Source organism: Sorex araneus, chromosome X (assembly GCF_027595985.1).
Source record: "Sorex araneus isolate mSorAra2 chromosome X, mSorAra2.pri, whole genome shotgun sequence".
Taxonomy (NCBI): domain Eukaryota; kingdom Metazoa; phylum Chordata; class Mammalia; order Eulipotyphla; family Soricidae; genus Sorex; species Sorex araneus.
Window position 1 is genome coordinate 86126512 of NC_073313.1, and position 17048 is coordinate 86143559.

The 17048-nt window shown below is 43.3% G+C and overlaps 1 protein-coding gene across 1 annotated transcript; it reads right to left on the reverse strand.

The window, feature by feature from the left end:
• Positions 1-4681: 4681 nt before the first annotated feature.
• LOC129399647 (RNA-binding motif protein, X-linked 2-like) lies at positions 4682-13236 on the reverse strand. Its single transcript, XM_055120142.1, has 5 exons — positions 13128-13236; positions 12794-12909; positions 8647-8698; positions 8331-8401; positions 4682-6554 (listed from the first exon to the last, which is right to left on the reverse strand). Exons 1-5 carry the CDS (start codon positions 13130-13132, stop codon positions 6517-6519), a joined length of 282 nt encoding a protein of 93 aa, XP_054976117.1. The 5' UTR covers positions 13133-13236; the 3' UTR covers positions 4682-6516.
• Positions 13237-17048: the final 3812 nt, after the last annotated feature.

Below are 17048 nucleotides of genomic sequence, written 5' to 3' on the forward strand. Positions count from 1 at the left end.
TTCTTTTTTGGTGCTGGGGATGTTGAGCCACTACTGGCTGTGCTTTGAAGACCATATCAAGTGTCCAGATCAAGCCCTGGTCAGCCACACGCAAGATATGAGCCCTACCCACTGTAGGATCACTTCAGCCCCTAATACGGACTTGATCTATAGGCAATGGCACTCAAACTTCCCGCAGTCTGGCTTTGATTGTTCCAATACAAGGTCTGACTTTTAGTCTTACCTTTAAGCCTAATCTACCTCTTAACAGCTATACTATTTCCCATTTTAAAACATTTTTGAGGAGCCAAAGCAATAGTACATTTGTAGGTAGGGCATTTGTCTCGCATGCAGATGACCCAGGTTCGATCCCTGACATGCCATACGGTCCCCCCAGCAACACTAGGAGTAATTTCTGAGTGCAGAGCCAGAAATAACCCCTGAGCATCACTGGGTATGACCCAAAAAGGAAAAAAAAATTGAAAGCCATCCCTTCCTTGACTCAATTTGAATATAGGCTCCTTTAAATTGCAAACCTATAACCCTATTCCATGCTGTCCTAGTAACCACTTAATACTGGTGTAATCGGTGACAAATTCTCCAAGAGTCACTCCTCTGGGCTGGAGAAATACAATGGTGAGGAGGGAAAGGTAAGAAACAAAGGCCTAACTGGGTGGGTGGGGGAATAGCAAATGATGAGGAAGAAACAGGTGCTGGTAGGAGCAGAGGCCCATGTAACTGCTTCCTAAAACAATTTCCCCACACCCCTGAAACTCTTATGACTCATCCTGGTGGCTCCTGTAATGTTTTGGTTTTATTTTTCCCTTGTCTGAATCAGGGGACAATAAAACCAAACCATTACATCAGAAACATTCAGCCAAATCCTGCTTAATACTTACACTCACCTTGATGCCAATAAAATTGTCAACAGCCAGAATTGTGCTCCGCTGGTGTTCCCAGCAAAGGAAACAGAATCCCCTGGATTTCCCAGTCTTCTTATCCCGTACCAGATTTATGTTAACAATCTCACCATATCTATCTACAAAAAAGACATACTATTTGAAATAAAATTCTTAGAATAGATGACAAAACTTAAATATTGACTATAAGAGACAAAGCTAGAACCACATGATGAATGAAGATTAACTATAAAAAGTTATAGGGGGGAGCTAGAACAGTAGGACAGTGGGTAGAAATCTTTCCGTGCTTGCAGCCAACCGGATTCAATCCCTAGAACCCCTTATGGTCCCTTGAGCCCCACCAGGAGTGATCCCTGAGCACAGAGCCAGCAATAAGCCCTAAGCACCACTGGTATGGCACCCCAAAACAAGACAAAAAAGTTATTCAAAGATATAATAGGAAATGTGTCATTTAAAACATGAGTGAAGAGAAGAAAAGTACCTATCATAGAGGCAAGCTGAGGGGTTGGGGGGATGATGAGAGGGGAAATTGGGTACACTGGTGCTGGGAAATGTACACTGGTGGAGAGATGGGTGTTGGAACAGTGACTGAAAGATAATCTTGAACAGCTTTGTAAGGGTATATCTCACAGTGATTCAATTAAAAATAAATATAAAAAAATTAAAAACAGAAAGTGATAATAATTAAGATTCAAGAATCATGCCTCCCCCCAAAATAACGTACCAAATCACCACCAGGAGAGATCCCAGAGCACAGAGCCAGGATTTATTCCTGAGTAGAACTCGGTGTCGCCTGGGCAACAGTATAGCTGGAAGGTGCTTGCGTTGCACATGGCCAACCCAGGTTCAATCCTCACCATTCCATACGTTCTCCTGAGCATCACTAGGAATGATTCCTGAGCGCAAAGCCATGATGATTGTCAGGTGAGGTACTAAAACAAATTTTTTTTTGCTTTTTGGGTCACACCCAGTGATGCACAGGGGTTACTCCTGGCTCTGCATTCAGGAATTATGTCTGGCTGTGCTCAGTGGACCATATGGGATGCTGGGAATCGAAGCCAGGTGGGCCGCTTGCAAGGCAAATGCCCTACCTACTCTGCTATTGTCACAAAACGGAAATAGCAAACAGAAAGAAAACTCAAGAGAGTTTGAGTATATGCTTTGCAGGTAGGACACATAGGCTCAATCCCTGGTACTAAATGATCCCCCAGACACAACCAGAAGCAATCCCCCAGCACAGAGCTGGGAAAAGTTCCCAAGCACCACTGGACAGGGCCAAATAACAAAAAGAACAAAGAAAAATTGAAAAATTGATAAATACATTATAAACATAATCATAGACACAGATTTCTGCCAAAATCTAGCATATTTAACAGAAAGCACTAAAAACAGCTCAACTGATGTCAAAAACTATCTACCTATATAATAGCAGCCAACGCAATTAGGAGAAAACATATAAATGAAAAAAAGGTGAAACCATATTTGTTTGAAGATTAGATGTCATAGTATTATAGAAAACCTAAAATACTGATTTTAAGAATCCAAAATTTACTTACAATCACAATGTCTAATTAAAATTTTTGCTAAAAATAGGATATATTTACAAATAAACCACTTTCTTGAATACAAACAGTAGTCGTTTAGAAACATGTAACAGAGGAGGAAACCCATTTATAATAAGCAACAAAAATAAAATTAAAAATAACTGGAGGGGCCAGAGCAATAGTGCAGTAGGGAGGGCACTTGCCTTCCAAGTGTCAGACCTGGGTTTAATCCACAGTATCCCACATGGTTCCTAAGCACCACCAAGAAGTATTTCTGAGTACGGAGCGAAGACTAACCCCTGATCATTGCCATGTATCCAACAACAAAAATAAATAAACAAACCTGAGGGACCGGAGAAATAGTACAGTGGGTAGAGCATATGCCTTACACATATCCTACCTGGATTCTATTCCCAGTATAAGGTCCCCCAAGAACCGCCAGGTCAAATTCCTGAATGCAGAGCCAGGAATAAACATTGAGCACTGCAGAGCATGGCCAAAATAATAAGTAAATAAATAATGAAACTGGACTTGAATAGGGTTGAAGAGACAGTACAGGGGTCAAAGCACTTGCCTTAAATGTGGCAGACCTGGCTCAATCCTTGGTATGACACATGGACCCTGAGCCCTGACACAGGGGGTCACTGACAACAGAGCCAGGAATAAGCCATGAGCAGCATCAGGTATGACCCCAAAAGAAAAATAAAGTACAAATTATATTTTAAATAAAACTTTTTAAAACTCCTTAAAGAAACTTATATTTAAATAAATATTAAAACATCCTTGTTGGGCTTAATGGCTCTAGGGTGAGATACAAAAAACCTTCACACATTTTCCTGTAAGAAAATATTTTTAACACATTCATTGCAAGCAATATAAAATAAATTATCTAGGACTTGCTTGGGGGCAGGCTTGAGTGGTAGCCGGACAATCAAAAATAATGGGGGTGAGGAGGTGAAATGGTGGTGGAATAGGTGTTGGAATACTGAATGTAATAAATTATTGCAAACAAATTTATAAAAATAAAATGAAATTGGGAAAAAATATCCCTTGTTGTGGGTTAGGATAACGCAACATATAATAAAGACACTAAAACTCCTCCTCAAAATTAATATATAAATATATATATAAATTTCATGCAATTCCAATTTTGACATGCACACCTTTTTCCCCTGGAACAGAATAAGTTGTTTCCAACATTCTTGTGGAAAATGGACATAAGAATAACAAGGAAGGGGCTGGAGTGATAGTACAGCAGGTAGGGAGTTTGCCTTACATGCAGCCGACCAAGGTCTGATCCCTGGCATCCCAGCACTACCAGGAGTAACCCTTGAGCACCGCTGGGTGTGACCACAAAAAAAAAAAAGAGTACCTAGGAAAACTTGAACAGCTTACATGATTAATTAGTTGGTAAATGCACATGAAAAGACAAACCAATAAAATAGAAGGAAAAAAAAACCAAGAAAGTCACGCGTATATGAATTAGTATACAAATATGGTAAGGTTAATATTTCAAACTGTGGGGGTAAATTAATAAATCATGCTATAAAAATTAGCCATTTGGAAAGACAAACTAAATCTGTATCTCACAAATATACATAAAATAACTCTAAATGTATCAGGGATTTTTATTTACGGCACTAAAATCACACAGACATGAGAAAAAAAAGAGATGGATGAGTGAGTAGAAACACTTGTAACTGATTCCAAATCCAGAAAAATGAGAAAAATGATACACTTTACCACATAAAATAATCAAATGGGGGAAGGGTGGTTCCGAGTCCACCAGAAATGATTTCAGAGTACAGAGCCAGGAATATCAACTCCTGAGCACCATCTGGTATAGCCAAAAAAACAAAAGCAAAACCAAAAAACAAACAAAAACCACATATGGTCCCCTGAGCCCACCAGGAGTAATCATGGAGTACAGAGCCAGGAGTAAACCCTGAGCACAGCTGGGAATGCCCAGCCTCAAAAAATTAGAGACAGGCTGGAAGCCTGCTTCATGAGCGGAGGGGAGAAGTCAGATGGAATAGAGAAGGGATCACTAAGAAAATGATGGCTGGCGGAATCAGTCAGGATGGGAGGTGTGTGCCAAAAGTAGATAATGGACCAAACGATTAACTCTCAGTGTCTGTGTTGCAAGCTATAATTCAAAAGCAGAGAGAGAGTATAGGGAATATTGTCTGCCATGGAGGTAGGGGAGGGTGGGAAACAGGGGGTGGGGTATACCCGGGATATTGGTGGTGAGGAATGTCCACTGGTGGAGGGATGGGTGTTTGATCATTGTGTGACAGTAGCCCAAACATGAAAGCTTGTAACTATCTCACAGTGATTCAATAAAATTTTAAAAAATAGAGAAATAAAATCAAAGGGAAGAGGAACTGCTCTCCATTCTAATTCAGGAGATGATTACAAAATTCTATGCACTAAAACTTATAGAGGCCAGGAATGTGGCTCAGCATATATAGCACTTGTGAGACCCTGTTATCAATACTCAACAAAAACTTTTAAAAAACAAACACCCTCAAAAATGAGTTTGATCATATGATACCCAGTGAACCTCGAGCACTACTCCTAGCTCTAAGCTCAGGGGTCATTCTAGCAGCACTCAAGGGATCATCTGTGGTGCTGGTGATGAAAACACGGTCAGCTACGTGCAAGGCAAGCACATTAACCCTCGAACTTTCTCTCTGGAAAAATCAAAAAGATTAAGAGATAATTATAATTTACATGACAGCTCAAGGACCATAAAGCAATTTTTTCTCCTACAGTAAAGAGATTATCAGCAAGCTGGGGAGATGGCTCAAAGGGCTGGTACAAATGCACTGCATGCTGGAGACTCAGGTTTGATCACCAGCACCACATGGTCCCCTGAGCACCAGTGAGAATGACCCCAGCATGTGCTGGAAGTAGCCCCTAAGCACCAATGGGCATGGCCCAGAAACAAAAAAGGGCTTTATGAGACAGATGGTGAAACTGAATAAAACCGAAAGGTTACATACTAGTTCTGTATCAGTGTTGATTTCCTGATGGCCTTGTTCTTTTGAAAAACAAACTGAAGGATTTTGGTATTGGGCTGGAGAGTAGTACAAAGGCACTTGCCTTGTGACTGGAGTTCGATCCCCAGCATACCATGTGGTACCCCAAGCACAACCAGGTAATAATTCCTGAGTGCAGGCCAGGAATAATCCCTGAGCATTGCCAGGTATGGCCCAAACATACAAATCATGTCTTGCAATGGACTTTCAGATAATTTAGCAAAATCAGAAAACATGAAAACAGGTAAAAATGGAAATAACAAATGTGTACAATGTGGAGATTTGGCTCAAGGGAAAGTGACATTCCTTACATTTTATAACTTTTCTGTATTAAATCTGAAATAAAACTATAAAATACACTAACATGAACTATAAGAAAGAAAATATAAGTACTATTTCAAGATAAAAATCAAAGAAACAGTATAGGAACTGGTTTAAAGGACTCTATAGACCTCAAATTGGAAACTTCTTAACATGAAAGAATGGCACAGTATTAGCACACATCAAATTGGGGCGGAGGAATGGGGGGGAGAAGGATACCCAGGAGAGGTCAGTGGCAACTTTTGACTCTATGTTCAAGGAATCATATAAAGTGCCCAAATTCAAACCACTACTGTAGCCTAAACTGGTACAAAAGGCAAGGAACTTAATCTATGTACTCTCTCGAGTCTAGTATGTGTCACATTTTTAAAAACCAATTAATACATGATAAAATGGCATAACAAAACCAATATCCATATTCTATCAAAGAGGCTTGTAAAATCACTAACAAGGAACACACCACTAGAAAAAAAATAGGCAAAGTATATAACATACTAAAGGAAATAATGACCTGTTGATCTATGAAAGATGTTTAGTGTCACTGATGATGAACTTAAAAGTAAAGTAAAGTAGTATCACTTGTATCACTTTTCATCCTGTTGCTCATCAATTTGCTTGAGCGGGCACCAGTAATGTCTCCATTTGTCCCTGTCTGCATGCTAGTGTAGCCCAGTGGCTTCTGCTCACTCCAGGAACACGAAGAGCATCAGATCATTTGTTCAGGGTCTTGACAAAGTTCGAGTAAGACACTAAGTAAAATAGAAAGGAAGTAAATAGTGAAACTGAAAACATGAGATCTAAATTGCAACCAGTGAAATTTGTAATGTGCTTGCCGGGTTGACAGGGGGTGTGGTGGGGAGGGAATATGGGAACACTGAGAGTAGGACTGGTGTTGAAATATATGTCTAAAACTCAATTGTGAATGACTTTGGAAATCACAATTCTTTAATAAAAATAAATTGAAAAAGGAAAGTCAAAGGCAAATATCTTTTAAAATAACAAACCACTGCTGATTAGTATTCTGAAAAAAAGGGACATTCTATAGAGGGAAAATAAAGAAGACCTTTATAGAGAGCAATCTGACAATAATTTAAAAAATATCTTAAAGTAAAAATTAAAAGTTAACAAAGGGACTGGACAGAGTACAGCAGGCAGGGTGCTTGCCTTGCACCCATGTTTGATCACCCCATGTAGTTAGTCCCTTGAGCTTGTCACAAAATGATACTTAAACAGAGATTAGTGAGACCTCAAAACTAAAAAAATTCGAGGCTACAGCAATAGCACAGCGGGTAGGGCATTTGCCTTCCATGAGGCAGACCCAGGTTCGATTCCTAGCATCCCACTGAGCACAGCCAGACATAATTCCTGAGTGGAGAGCCAGGAGTGAACACTGTGCATTTCTGGGTGTAACCCAAAAGGTAAAAAAAAAAAACCTAAAAACAGTAAAAATCAGTAAAGAGAAAGCTGGCAACATTAATACAATAATTGTACAAAGAAGATCTGCAAACTAAAATGTATATTATAGTTTAATTTACAATAGCAAACTATTGGAAACACTGCCAACAATTAAAAGACAATAAAGAAATATACCAATGTTTTTCCTGCATCCCTTCCCAAAATACTCTCTGGCCTTCCTTCCTATATTCTTTTCTATATTTTTTTTCACAAGTTGTAATTACTAATGTTAACTCTCTGATAACGAAAAATAAAACACTGTATGTAGTGCATTTGCCAATGGTTGTTTGCTGTCCTTAGCTTTCAGTTTCCAGAAAAAAAACAAAACACTTTCCCAAAATTCCAAAGACAGTTCCATAACCCTCAAAAGTCCCTCACACTACCCCCCCCCCGCATAGTCAACCATTCTGCTCGAAACAATCCTAGACAACTGATCTAACTCAAAAGTATTTTTCAAAGTCATTGTTAAAATGGCAAAAGGTATTCATGAAGAGCACCGTGAAGCGAGAATTAGAATACACATAATAGCTGACCATCACTCAATATAAACAAGACAAAAACATCTAGATCAACAGGTCTTCAACCACGACTTCACAGACCAGTATGCAGGCCAGTGGTATTGAAGGATGCAGCCCCAGATGAGAGACTAGACCAGGTACAGATACCATGAAGAAATGGAAACCATGGGCTGTACCTACTGTGAACTTCCCCAACACCCAGAAGCAGGGAGGAAGCCACCTCTATCCCTGCCAGAGCTCTCAGCCTGAGTAGGATGCCCAAAACCTATACCCATGGCTCACTTCTCATCAACACTGCCAAGTTTCTTTCCCATGGCCTTCTAACCTCTATGGTACCCAACGCAGGAGCCAGGACCTACTGTCCCCTAAGCTGTCCAGCCAAGGGAGATTGGGTCGGCTCACTAACCTCACACTTATCTGGAAGCAAAGAAAGCAAACTACTACCTAAAACTTTGGTTTTGTCTCCTAAATCCTGTAGACTTTGGCTAACGGGGGGGTACAGCCCTTCCCTTCCATACAGCTGATGAGAATTGAATACCCAGCAATACACACCATGTACGGTCCTCCAACTGCTGTCAAGAGTGATGCCAAAATAGGGAAAGGAGGAACCTCTGAAGCACTCCCTGCAATGCAAAAAAGATAAAAAAGCTATAGAAGCAGAGCAGAATCCTAAAGACAAGTTCCTGGATTTTCCACACTGGGAGAGATCTTAAACTATATCCTAGGTAAAACTAAAGTAAAAACTAAAATTGAGCTCTCCCTATGCAGAAATGCCAGTCAGCCTACAATTTCTAAGGAAACAAATATTATCATCATGGAAGTAAATGACACTGAAAATCCAGAAAGCAGAAAATGAAAGCGGACTTACCGGGAGAAAAAACAGATAACATCCCCTTCAGTCATTATATAAGGAAGTCCTCCTAGAAGAGAAAAATCACATTTCAGTTCAATATTTACCAATGATGTACTATGTACCAGACTCTAGGCCTATCCTTGAGGTTACCAAAAAAGAGGATCTGAACTCACAATCTAATAGAATAGAGTACACCAATAGTACAGAAAAAGTTTTTTTTTTTTTTTTTTTTAAAAAGTCTTTTTATTTTTTATTTATTTATTTATTTATTTATTTTTTGCTTTTGGGGTCACACCCAGCGATGCTCAGCGGTTACTCCTGGCTTTGCACTCAGGAATTACTCCTGGCAGTGCTTGGGGGACCATATGGGATGCCGGGGATCGAACCCGGGTCAGCCGCATGCAAGGCAAACGCCTTCCCCGCTGTGCTATCGCTCCGGCCCCCCAGAAAAAGTTTTTAAGTTCAAACATGGAAAACAGATTACCAGTAAGGAACCAAACTAATATTTCCCCAAAACCCCAATTTTTTTTTTTTAGTTTTTAAAATGTTTTGTTTTTTTTCCATTATGTTGCCATACCCAACTATACTCAAGGATCACTCCTAGAGGTATTCAGGGGACCATAAGTGGTAAGTGCTATGCAAATAAGGTTAGCCAAGTTCAAGGTCTTACCCAAAGTACTCTTTCTGGCCCTCATAACCAAAACTTTTTAGAAAAAGGAGTTAGTTTCCAACACCACAAATATATCTTAAAATATACTATCAGCAGTTCAAGAGATAGTATAGCAGATGCTCGACTTGCATGCAGCCAACACAACCTTGATGCCCAGCAACCAATATTCCCCCAAGCCCAGGAGAGATCTTTGAATGTAGAGCCAGAAGTAACCCGTGAGCACAGCAGCTGTGGCCCCCAAAATAAAATATATGTGTGTATATACGTGTATATGTATGTATATACATACAATGTATATACATATATACCAGTATGCATACATGTGTGTCTGTGTGTATATATATATAAAATTTGGCCAAAGTGATAGTACAGCAAATAGAGAGCTTGTCTTGTATGCAGCTGACCTAGGTTCAATCCCCTGGACCACATATGGTCCCCAAACCCCACCAGAAGTAATCCCTGAGCTCAGAACCAGGAGTAAGCCTGAGCACCACTGACTGGCCCAAAAATACAAAAAAATTTTGAAGTCATCCACTCCTTATCCACCACAGCTAACTTCAAAATCAAATGTTTTCAGACATTCGGGGCTGGAGTGATAGCACAGCGGGTAGGGCGTTTGCCTTGCTCACGGCCGACCCGGGTTTGATTCCCAGCATCCCATATGGTCCCCTGAGCACCACCAGGAGTAATTCCTGAGTGCAGAGGCAGGAGTAACCCCTGTGCATTGCCAGGTGTGACCCAAAAAAAAATGTTTTCAGACATTCAACAGAGAAGAGGCCAGGCAGTCTGGTGAGCAACGCGGCCGGGGAAATGCTCCGGACCCCAAACCGGACCAGCAACACCGGGGATCCAGACGGAGGAGGTACAGCAGGCACACCTTCTCCAGATGGAGCCCTGGCGACACTGAGCACCAACTAACACGGCTCTGGCTTGCGGGACTGGAACACATCCGAACCGCGCGGCCATCTTTTAATGGAAAACCAATCATCAAATGCTTCCTTAGTAGGGCTGTCTTTCTTGGGGGGAAACTCCAACAACAATAGTGAGTTTTGTTTTGCAATATGGAATGTAATCAAGGTAAAGAGAAAATTAAGTGAAATTCATCAGTTATACAGTTGGGGGTGGGGGCGGGGGGTATACTGGGGATTTTGGTGGTGGAATATGGGCAATAGTGAAGGGGTGGTGTTTGAATATTGCTATAACTGAGACATAAACCTGAAAACTTTGTAACTTTCCACATGGTGATATAATAAAAATTTTAAAAAAAAAGGATTGGAAAATATCAAATGTTTTCAGGGGGGCCTTCCAAACAGAGCCCAGGTTCCATTCTCTGGACACTGGGTCAGACAACTCACTTGAAGGGGCCAAGGATGTGGTGCTGCTCTGACACTGCAGTTTGGGAATCCTCCTGTGCCACCTGGCAGTGCTCTGGGGCCACCAAGGCTACAACTCTTGATGCTGTGAGCAGGGCTTTTAGTGCTGGGGGACACCAGACCTAGTTTGATAATCTGTGCCTCTAGCCCGCTATCTCCCTGCCCCCCAAAATCAGTTTAAATATGGAAATATTAACCCTACCTCTCGTAGACTAAGGATTATAAAGAAAACTTTCAAACATTTCACAAAAGTAAAATAAATCCCCGTTCAACCATGTCCTACCTCTATAAAGGGGTTTATTAGTATGACTCATAAGATTGTTCAAAGCAGCCAGGCATGTATCACAGGCAAAGCAAGGAGAGGAGGAGGAAAGTGAAGAGGGGCAGGGGGAAGGATAAGAGAGGAGTGAGGGGTAGCGGAAGGGGGGGAGGAGAAAGGAAAGAAGAAGGGAAAGAGGTGGAGAAGGGGAAAGAGGAGGGTAAGGAAAGAGAGAAAAGAGGGAGGGCAAGGGGAAGAGGAAAGGGAGAGATATGGGAGGGCTTGGAAGAAGGCAAGAAAAGAGGAAGGGGAAGGGGCAAGAGGAGAGGGAAGAAGTGGGAGGGGAAGAGAGGCATGAGGAAGGCAAGGGAGAGAGGAAATCAGGGAAGAAGAGGGGAAGAGGAGGAAGGGAAAGAATAGGAAGGAAAGGAGAGGAAAAGAGGATGATGGGCAAAAGGGGAAGGGAAGAAGGAACAAGGGAGAGGATTATAAGAGGATGAGAAGAGTAAGAGGAGAAGGACAGGGGCTGGAGTGAAAGCAAGCGGGTATGGCATTTGCCTTGCATGAGGCCGACCCAGATTCAATTCCCAGTATCCCACATGCCCCCCACCCCCGAGCACTGCCAGGAGTGATTCCTGGGTGCATGAGTCAGGAGGAACCCCTGTGCAATGCTAGCTGAGAGCCAAAAAGAAAAAAAATTAATTAAATAATAAAAAATGAATTTCTTCAACATTACAAAAAGAGGACAGGGGAGGGGGAGAGCACAGGAAGGGTAAAGGGAAGGGGGAAGGGGAGGGGCAAAAGAGGATAAGGGGAGAGAGCAAGGAGAGGGGGAGAGGAGGGCAGAGGAAAGGGAAGTGAACACGAAGGAGAGAAGGAGAAGAGGGGGAGAGTAAAATGAGAAAGGAAATGGGGAAGGGGAAGAGAAAGAGAGAATGGGAGGGGGAAGCAAGGGGAAAAAGTTAAAAATTGAAAAAAGAACAGAAATAAGAGTGCTGAAGAGATAGCACAGCGGGTAGACCCAAGTTCTATTCCCAGCATCCCATACGGTCCCTCCAGTACCGCCAGGAGAAATTTCTGAGTACATGAGCCAGAAGTATCCCCTGTGAAAGGCCGGGTGGGAACCACCCCCAATAAAAACAAATAATTAATAAGTAAATAAAATTCTACAATATTAAAAAGAGCAGGACAGGGGAGGGGGAGAGCATCGGGAGGGGGAAGGGGAGGAGCAGAGTAGGGCAAGGGGAGGGTGAGAGGAGAGCAAGGGAAAGGGGAAGAGGAGAGTAAGGGGAAAGTGGGGGGGACACGACGGGGAGGGAGAGAAGAGCGGGGAGGGGAATGAGAAAAGAAATGGGGAGGGGGAAGAGAAAGAGGGAATGGGAGGGGGAGCAAGGGGGAAAAATTCAAAACCGGAAAAAGCACGCAAACAAGGGGCCAGAGGCAGTACGGTGGCCAATGCGCCTGCGTGCCCGGAGCCAGTGTCGGGGTCCATCGCTGGCTACCGTGTATTCCCCAGAGCCCGCCAGCGATCCCGCTGCCTTGGGCCAGGAGAAGCCCAGGGCACGGCCGGGTGCGGCCGCAAAGTAAGCAGCAGAAAGCAGTGCCCGCAGGTCTGGAGCCGCAGCAGGCGGGGAGGGCACTTGTCGTGCATGAGGCTGACCCAGGTGCGATCCCTGGCACCATCCCTGCCCCACCCCATATGGGCCCCGAGCACCGCCAGAGCCCGGAGTGACGCCTGAGCATCGCTGGGTGTGAGCTCCGAGAGGGCGGGGGCGCGAGGGCGCGAGCGAGAGGGGGGAGCGTCTGCACGGGAGACGGGCGGGAGGCGGCTGGGCCCCGAGCGCTCCGCGGGACACTCACCCAAGAAGATCCAGGCGCTGTCCTTGTACTCGGAGTGCCAGGACACCTTCTCCGCCACCCCCAGCTGGACCTCGCGCTCGTTGAGCTCGTTGATCAACTTCACTTTCGTTAACGGGCTGCGGGAGTTACGGCAGAGTCAAGGGCCGCGGCCCGGCGCGCGCCCAGCCAGGGCTCCCCTGAAAGGGACTCGGCGCTTTCCGGGCTCCGCGACCCCCGCCCCCCCCACACACGCTTCGCCCCCGCCGCGGCCCGCCCTTCCCTCATCTCCTCCCTCCCGAATCCCAACCCCCAGCCCCGACCTCCCACAGCCCACACAGGAGAGCCGGAGCCTTACTTCATCCTCAGCCGGCTCCCGCCGCCAAATGCCGAGCCAACGACTTCTGGAAAAAGCCGTTTAACCGTCGCCCGGCTTCAGCGCGGCAATCCCATTGGCTAGAGCTCCCCCGGAAGGGATCATTCGAACCGGAAGCGAGTAGCCACGTCCGGACGTAACGCACGTAACGCATGCGCACGAGAACCGGGACGTGCCTCTGACTTCGACCGAGACAGATTTTTTTCTCTAGTCCGGCTCTTCCGGCTGTGAACCGGAAGGACGGAAGGGCGAGCTGCGTCTCTTGCCTCAGGGCGGCTTCTGTGAGCCCGTGACGCTGACCGCGCTCGCCATTAACATTTGCCGATTGGAGGCTGGGAAAAGTGTCCTGATTTGGAGATTTTGATCCCAGCCTTTACTCCCAGTACAAAAAACCCTGTTTAGGTGACACACAGCCACATATTGAGGTGGGCTCGGATCTAAAACATCCCTTGTCGGGGCTGGAGCGATTTCATAGTGGGTAGGGCGTTTGCCTTTGCACTCCGCTGAAGGGTTCGATTCCCAGCATCCCATATGGTCCCCCTAGCGCTGGCGGGAGTAATTTCTGACTCGGAAGAGACCCCTTTGCATCGCTGGGTGTGACCCAAAAAGCAAAAAAAAAAAAAATTTTTAATAAAAAATAAATAAAACATCCCCTGTCACTTGACTTTATAGTGAGGGCTACCGTTGATTCTGTACTCATAAAAAGGTGTTAACCCAGGGATGGAGCAACAGCACAGCGTGTAGGGCGTTTGCCTTGCACAGGATCAGGTCTACCTGGGTTCGGTTCCCAGCATCCCGTATGTTCGCAGGAGCACCTTCAGGAGGAATTCCTGACTGGATGAGCCAGGAGAAACCCCTGTGCCATCGCAGGGTGTGACCCAAAAAGCCAAAAAATAAAAGTTGTAAAACTGTACTCCTTGAAATTCTGTAATCTTGTAAACTAACATTGATTTTTAAAGAAAAGAAAGTCTAAAACCAAAAATTCCAGTATGGAACATTCAGAAATATACAAAAGTTGTATAGCTGTATCACAGCTTTTTAAAAAATCAATACCGGGTATTATAGTAAAACCTAATTATGGAATGCTACAACCCATGAAAAATAATTTTGCAAGGCTGAGTCTATGCTTTGCGGGCCTCTTTCTGGAACCATTTATAGTCCTCTTGTATCAAACACAGAATAGACCCTGAGTACTGATAGATGTGATTCCCCCAAATAAAGTCATTTTCTAGGCTGAGGCTGTTAACTCAGTAGTAGAGTGTTTGCCTAATAGGTGTGAGGACCCAAACCACAAGAGGGAAAAAAAAAGTTTCAAATACATTGCTTATAATGCGATCCATTTGGGCTGGAGCAATAGCGCAGCGGGTAGGGCATTTGCCTTGCACTCAGCCGACCAGTATTTGATTCCTCCTCCCCTCTCAGAGAGCCCGGCAGCTACCGAGAGTATCTAGCCTGCGTGGCAGAGCCTGGCAAGCTACCCATGTCGTATTTAATATGCCAAAAACAGTAACAACAAGTCTCACAATGGAGACGTTACTGGTGCCTGCTCAAGCAAATCCATGAGCAACGGGATGACAGTGACAGTGACAGTGATCCATTAAAAAAAAGAAGGAAACTTAACAGAGAACACAAAAAGAATCTCTTAGGTACAAACAGCACATTGGTGATTGTGAGATGCCCTACCCTCAGACCCTATACCTCACTCCCCTCCCCCCATGGAAGGCAGATAAAAAGAAAATAGAAACAGGAGTTACAGCAGAAAAGAAAAATTTGAAAAGGAAAATTCTCTTTTGTCCCTCAAATCCATTTAATAGGCAACTGACTAGTGTGACTCTCTATGCAGAATTGAATGCTCAGATTATAGGGAAACTACTACTCTTCTCTTTCCATGGTGTCTCTTACTCAAGTGAGGAGCATAATTAAAATTTATAATTACATGTACTAATACTAATTTCTATTAAGCTGGTAATATGACAAGTAATAAAAGATTGTGGGCTAATAAATTTACACATATTGTCCTTCCAGAAACTGAGGTTCAAATAAGTTAGTTTGCAAGGTATTCTTCCTCAGCCTGTGAGGTCAGATTGATTTCATCAGAATCTGAAGACAGGAATTTGAGCTTGAGTTCTCTGTGAATTAGATAGATTTCACTCTAAAAATAACCAGGAACCAGTAGAAGAGATGGAAGCATATGTGATCTAAATCATATTGAAGATTTGAATTCAATTGGAATATATTTATGTCAATATCCAAGTCATAATGTTCTAAAAATGAAGGTCCAGACTTTTCAAGGTCTAGCTCACAGATGCAGAAATGAAGTTTCAAGTCCTTCCTGAAGGAACTTCTAGGGACTAGAGTGATGTACAATGGGTAGGATGTTTGCACAAGGCCGACTGGGTTCGATCTCCTGCATCTCATGTGGCCCTTCAGGAGTAATTTCTGAGTGCAGAGCCAGTAGTAACCCCTGAGCATCACCAAGTATGACCCGAAAAGCAAGCAAGCAAGCAAATATATAAATAAAGGCCTTTGATAATGATGGTCATAAGGAAAACGATACCATTAAGAGTCTCAGTACCCTTCCAATAAGCAAAACAGAGGCTGCCCACCAATGACAGTTTCTCTTCATTCATTCTGCCTTTGCCTCTCACTCACCCAATTCCAGCTATTCTTTAACTTTATAAAATTATCTTGGAAATGCAAACTAAACAGTGACAGATTGTGTATGAGTTTTATCTGCTCCTAGGAATCTTGGGTTGCTTAGTTGTAGGGTTAAAGTAACCATTGAAAAATTGTTAACTAGCATCCAACCCTATCTGACTGATTTCGTTGAGTGACTATGAAATGAGAGTAGGGGACAGGGTAGGAGTGGTGGGTTGGATGCTGTGACCATTGGTGGTGGAAAAGGGGCACTGGTGGAAAGATGGGTACTCGATCATTGCATGATTGAAATGCAAGCATAAAAGTTTGTAAATCTGTAACTGTACCTCACGGTGATTCACTAATTAAAAATTTTAAAAAATATTTAACCTGGATGGTGGGAGGGATACTGGGAATATTGGTGGAGGAAAATGAGCACTGGTGGAGGGATAGGTAAACGATCACTGTATGATTGAAAAGCAAACACTAAAGTTTATAAGTTTGTAACTGTACCTCACGGTGATTCACTAATAATAAATTTTTTAAAAGTTTAACCAATTATCAACTCCTATTAATTATGCCATTGCATTATCTGTAACATAATTTTCATCCAGCTACAGTCCTATTCCAAGTCATTATCATATGCCTCCTAGTTCCTCTCGGACTCATATCTACAGCAGCTTCTATTCTTCAGCCTTTACTCCCACTGCCCTCAACATGAAACCTCAATTCTATCTAAGCTCCACTCCTATCCATTCCCTTGAATATCCACCTAGACACCTATGTTAAGAGAGTCCCATAAGTCTATACCATTCTTCTCTCAGGTACGGTAGCCTTCCAAATTTCCAACTCCCATCACGAGAGAATAACCTTTCAGAAACACTTTCAATGAAAATGAGCAAGATTGGGAATACACCAGGCTGTGTTTAGAGGTTAATCCTGAGTGCATTCAGGGATTACTCCTGGAGATTTTGGAGAGACCGTATGTGGTGCCAGAGGTTCAAACACAGATCAGAGAAGCACTCTGCCTGCTGTACTCTTTTTCCAGCCCTGAATATATATTTTCTTTCCTAAACCACCCTTTTTCCCAAGGTGTGCAAATTAACCTGATGTGTATCTATTATTCAACTCTGCAGAGGGGGACAGGACCAATGTACTGTCCCAATGTGAGAAATAAGTAATAACAAGATCTTCAACATTAAATACCAAGTGGAAAGATCATTCTTCTCAGCATGAAACTCTGGCCTGTAAGAAGTGCAGCTAAAT

Bases quoted from the DNA above. Each gene is read 5' to 3' on its own strand.
- LOC129399647 (XM_055120142.1), bottom strand. The intron at 8,699-12,793 runs GTGAGTGTCCCG...TTTCTCTTCTAG, and splicing joins CAGCGCCTGGATCTTCTTGG to GAGGACTTCCTTATATAATG. The intron at 6,555-8,330 runs GTGTGTATTGCT...TATTTTACTTAG, and splicing joins CAGTTGGAGGACCGTACATG to TGTCTTACTCGAACTTTGTC.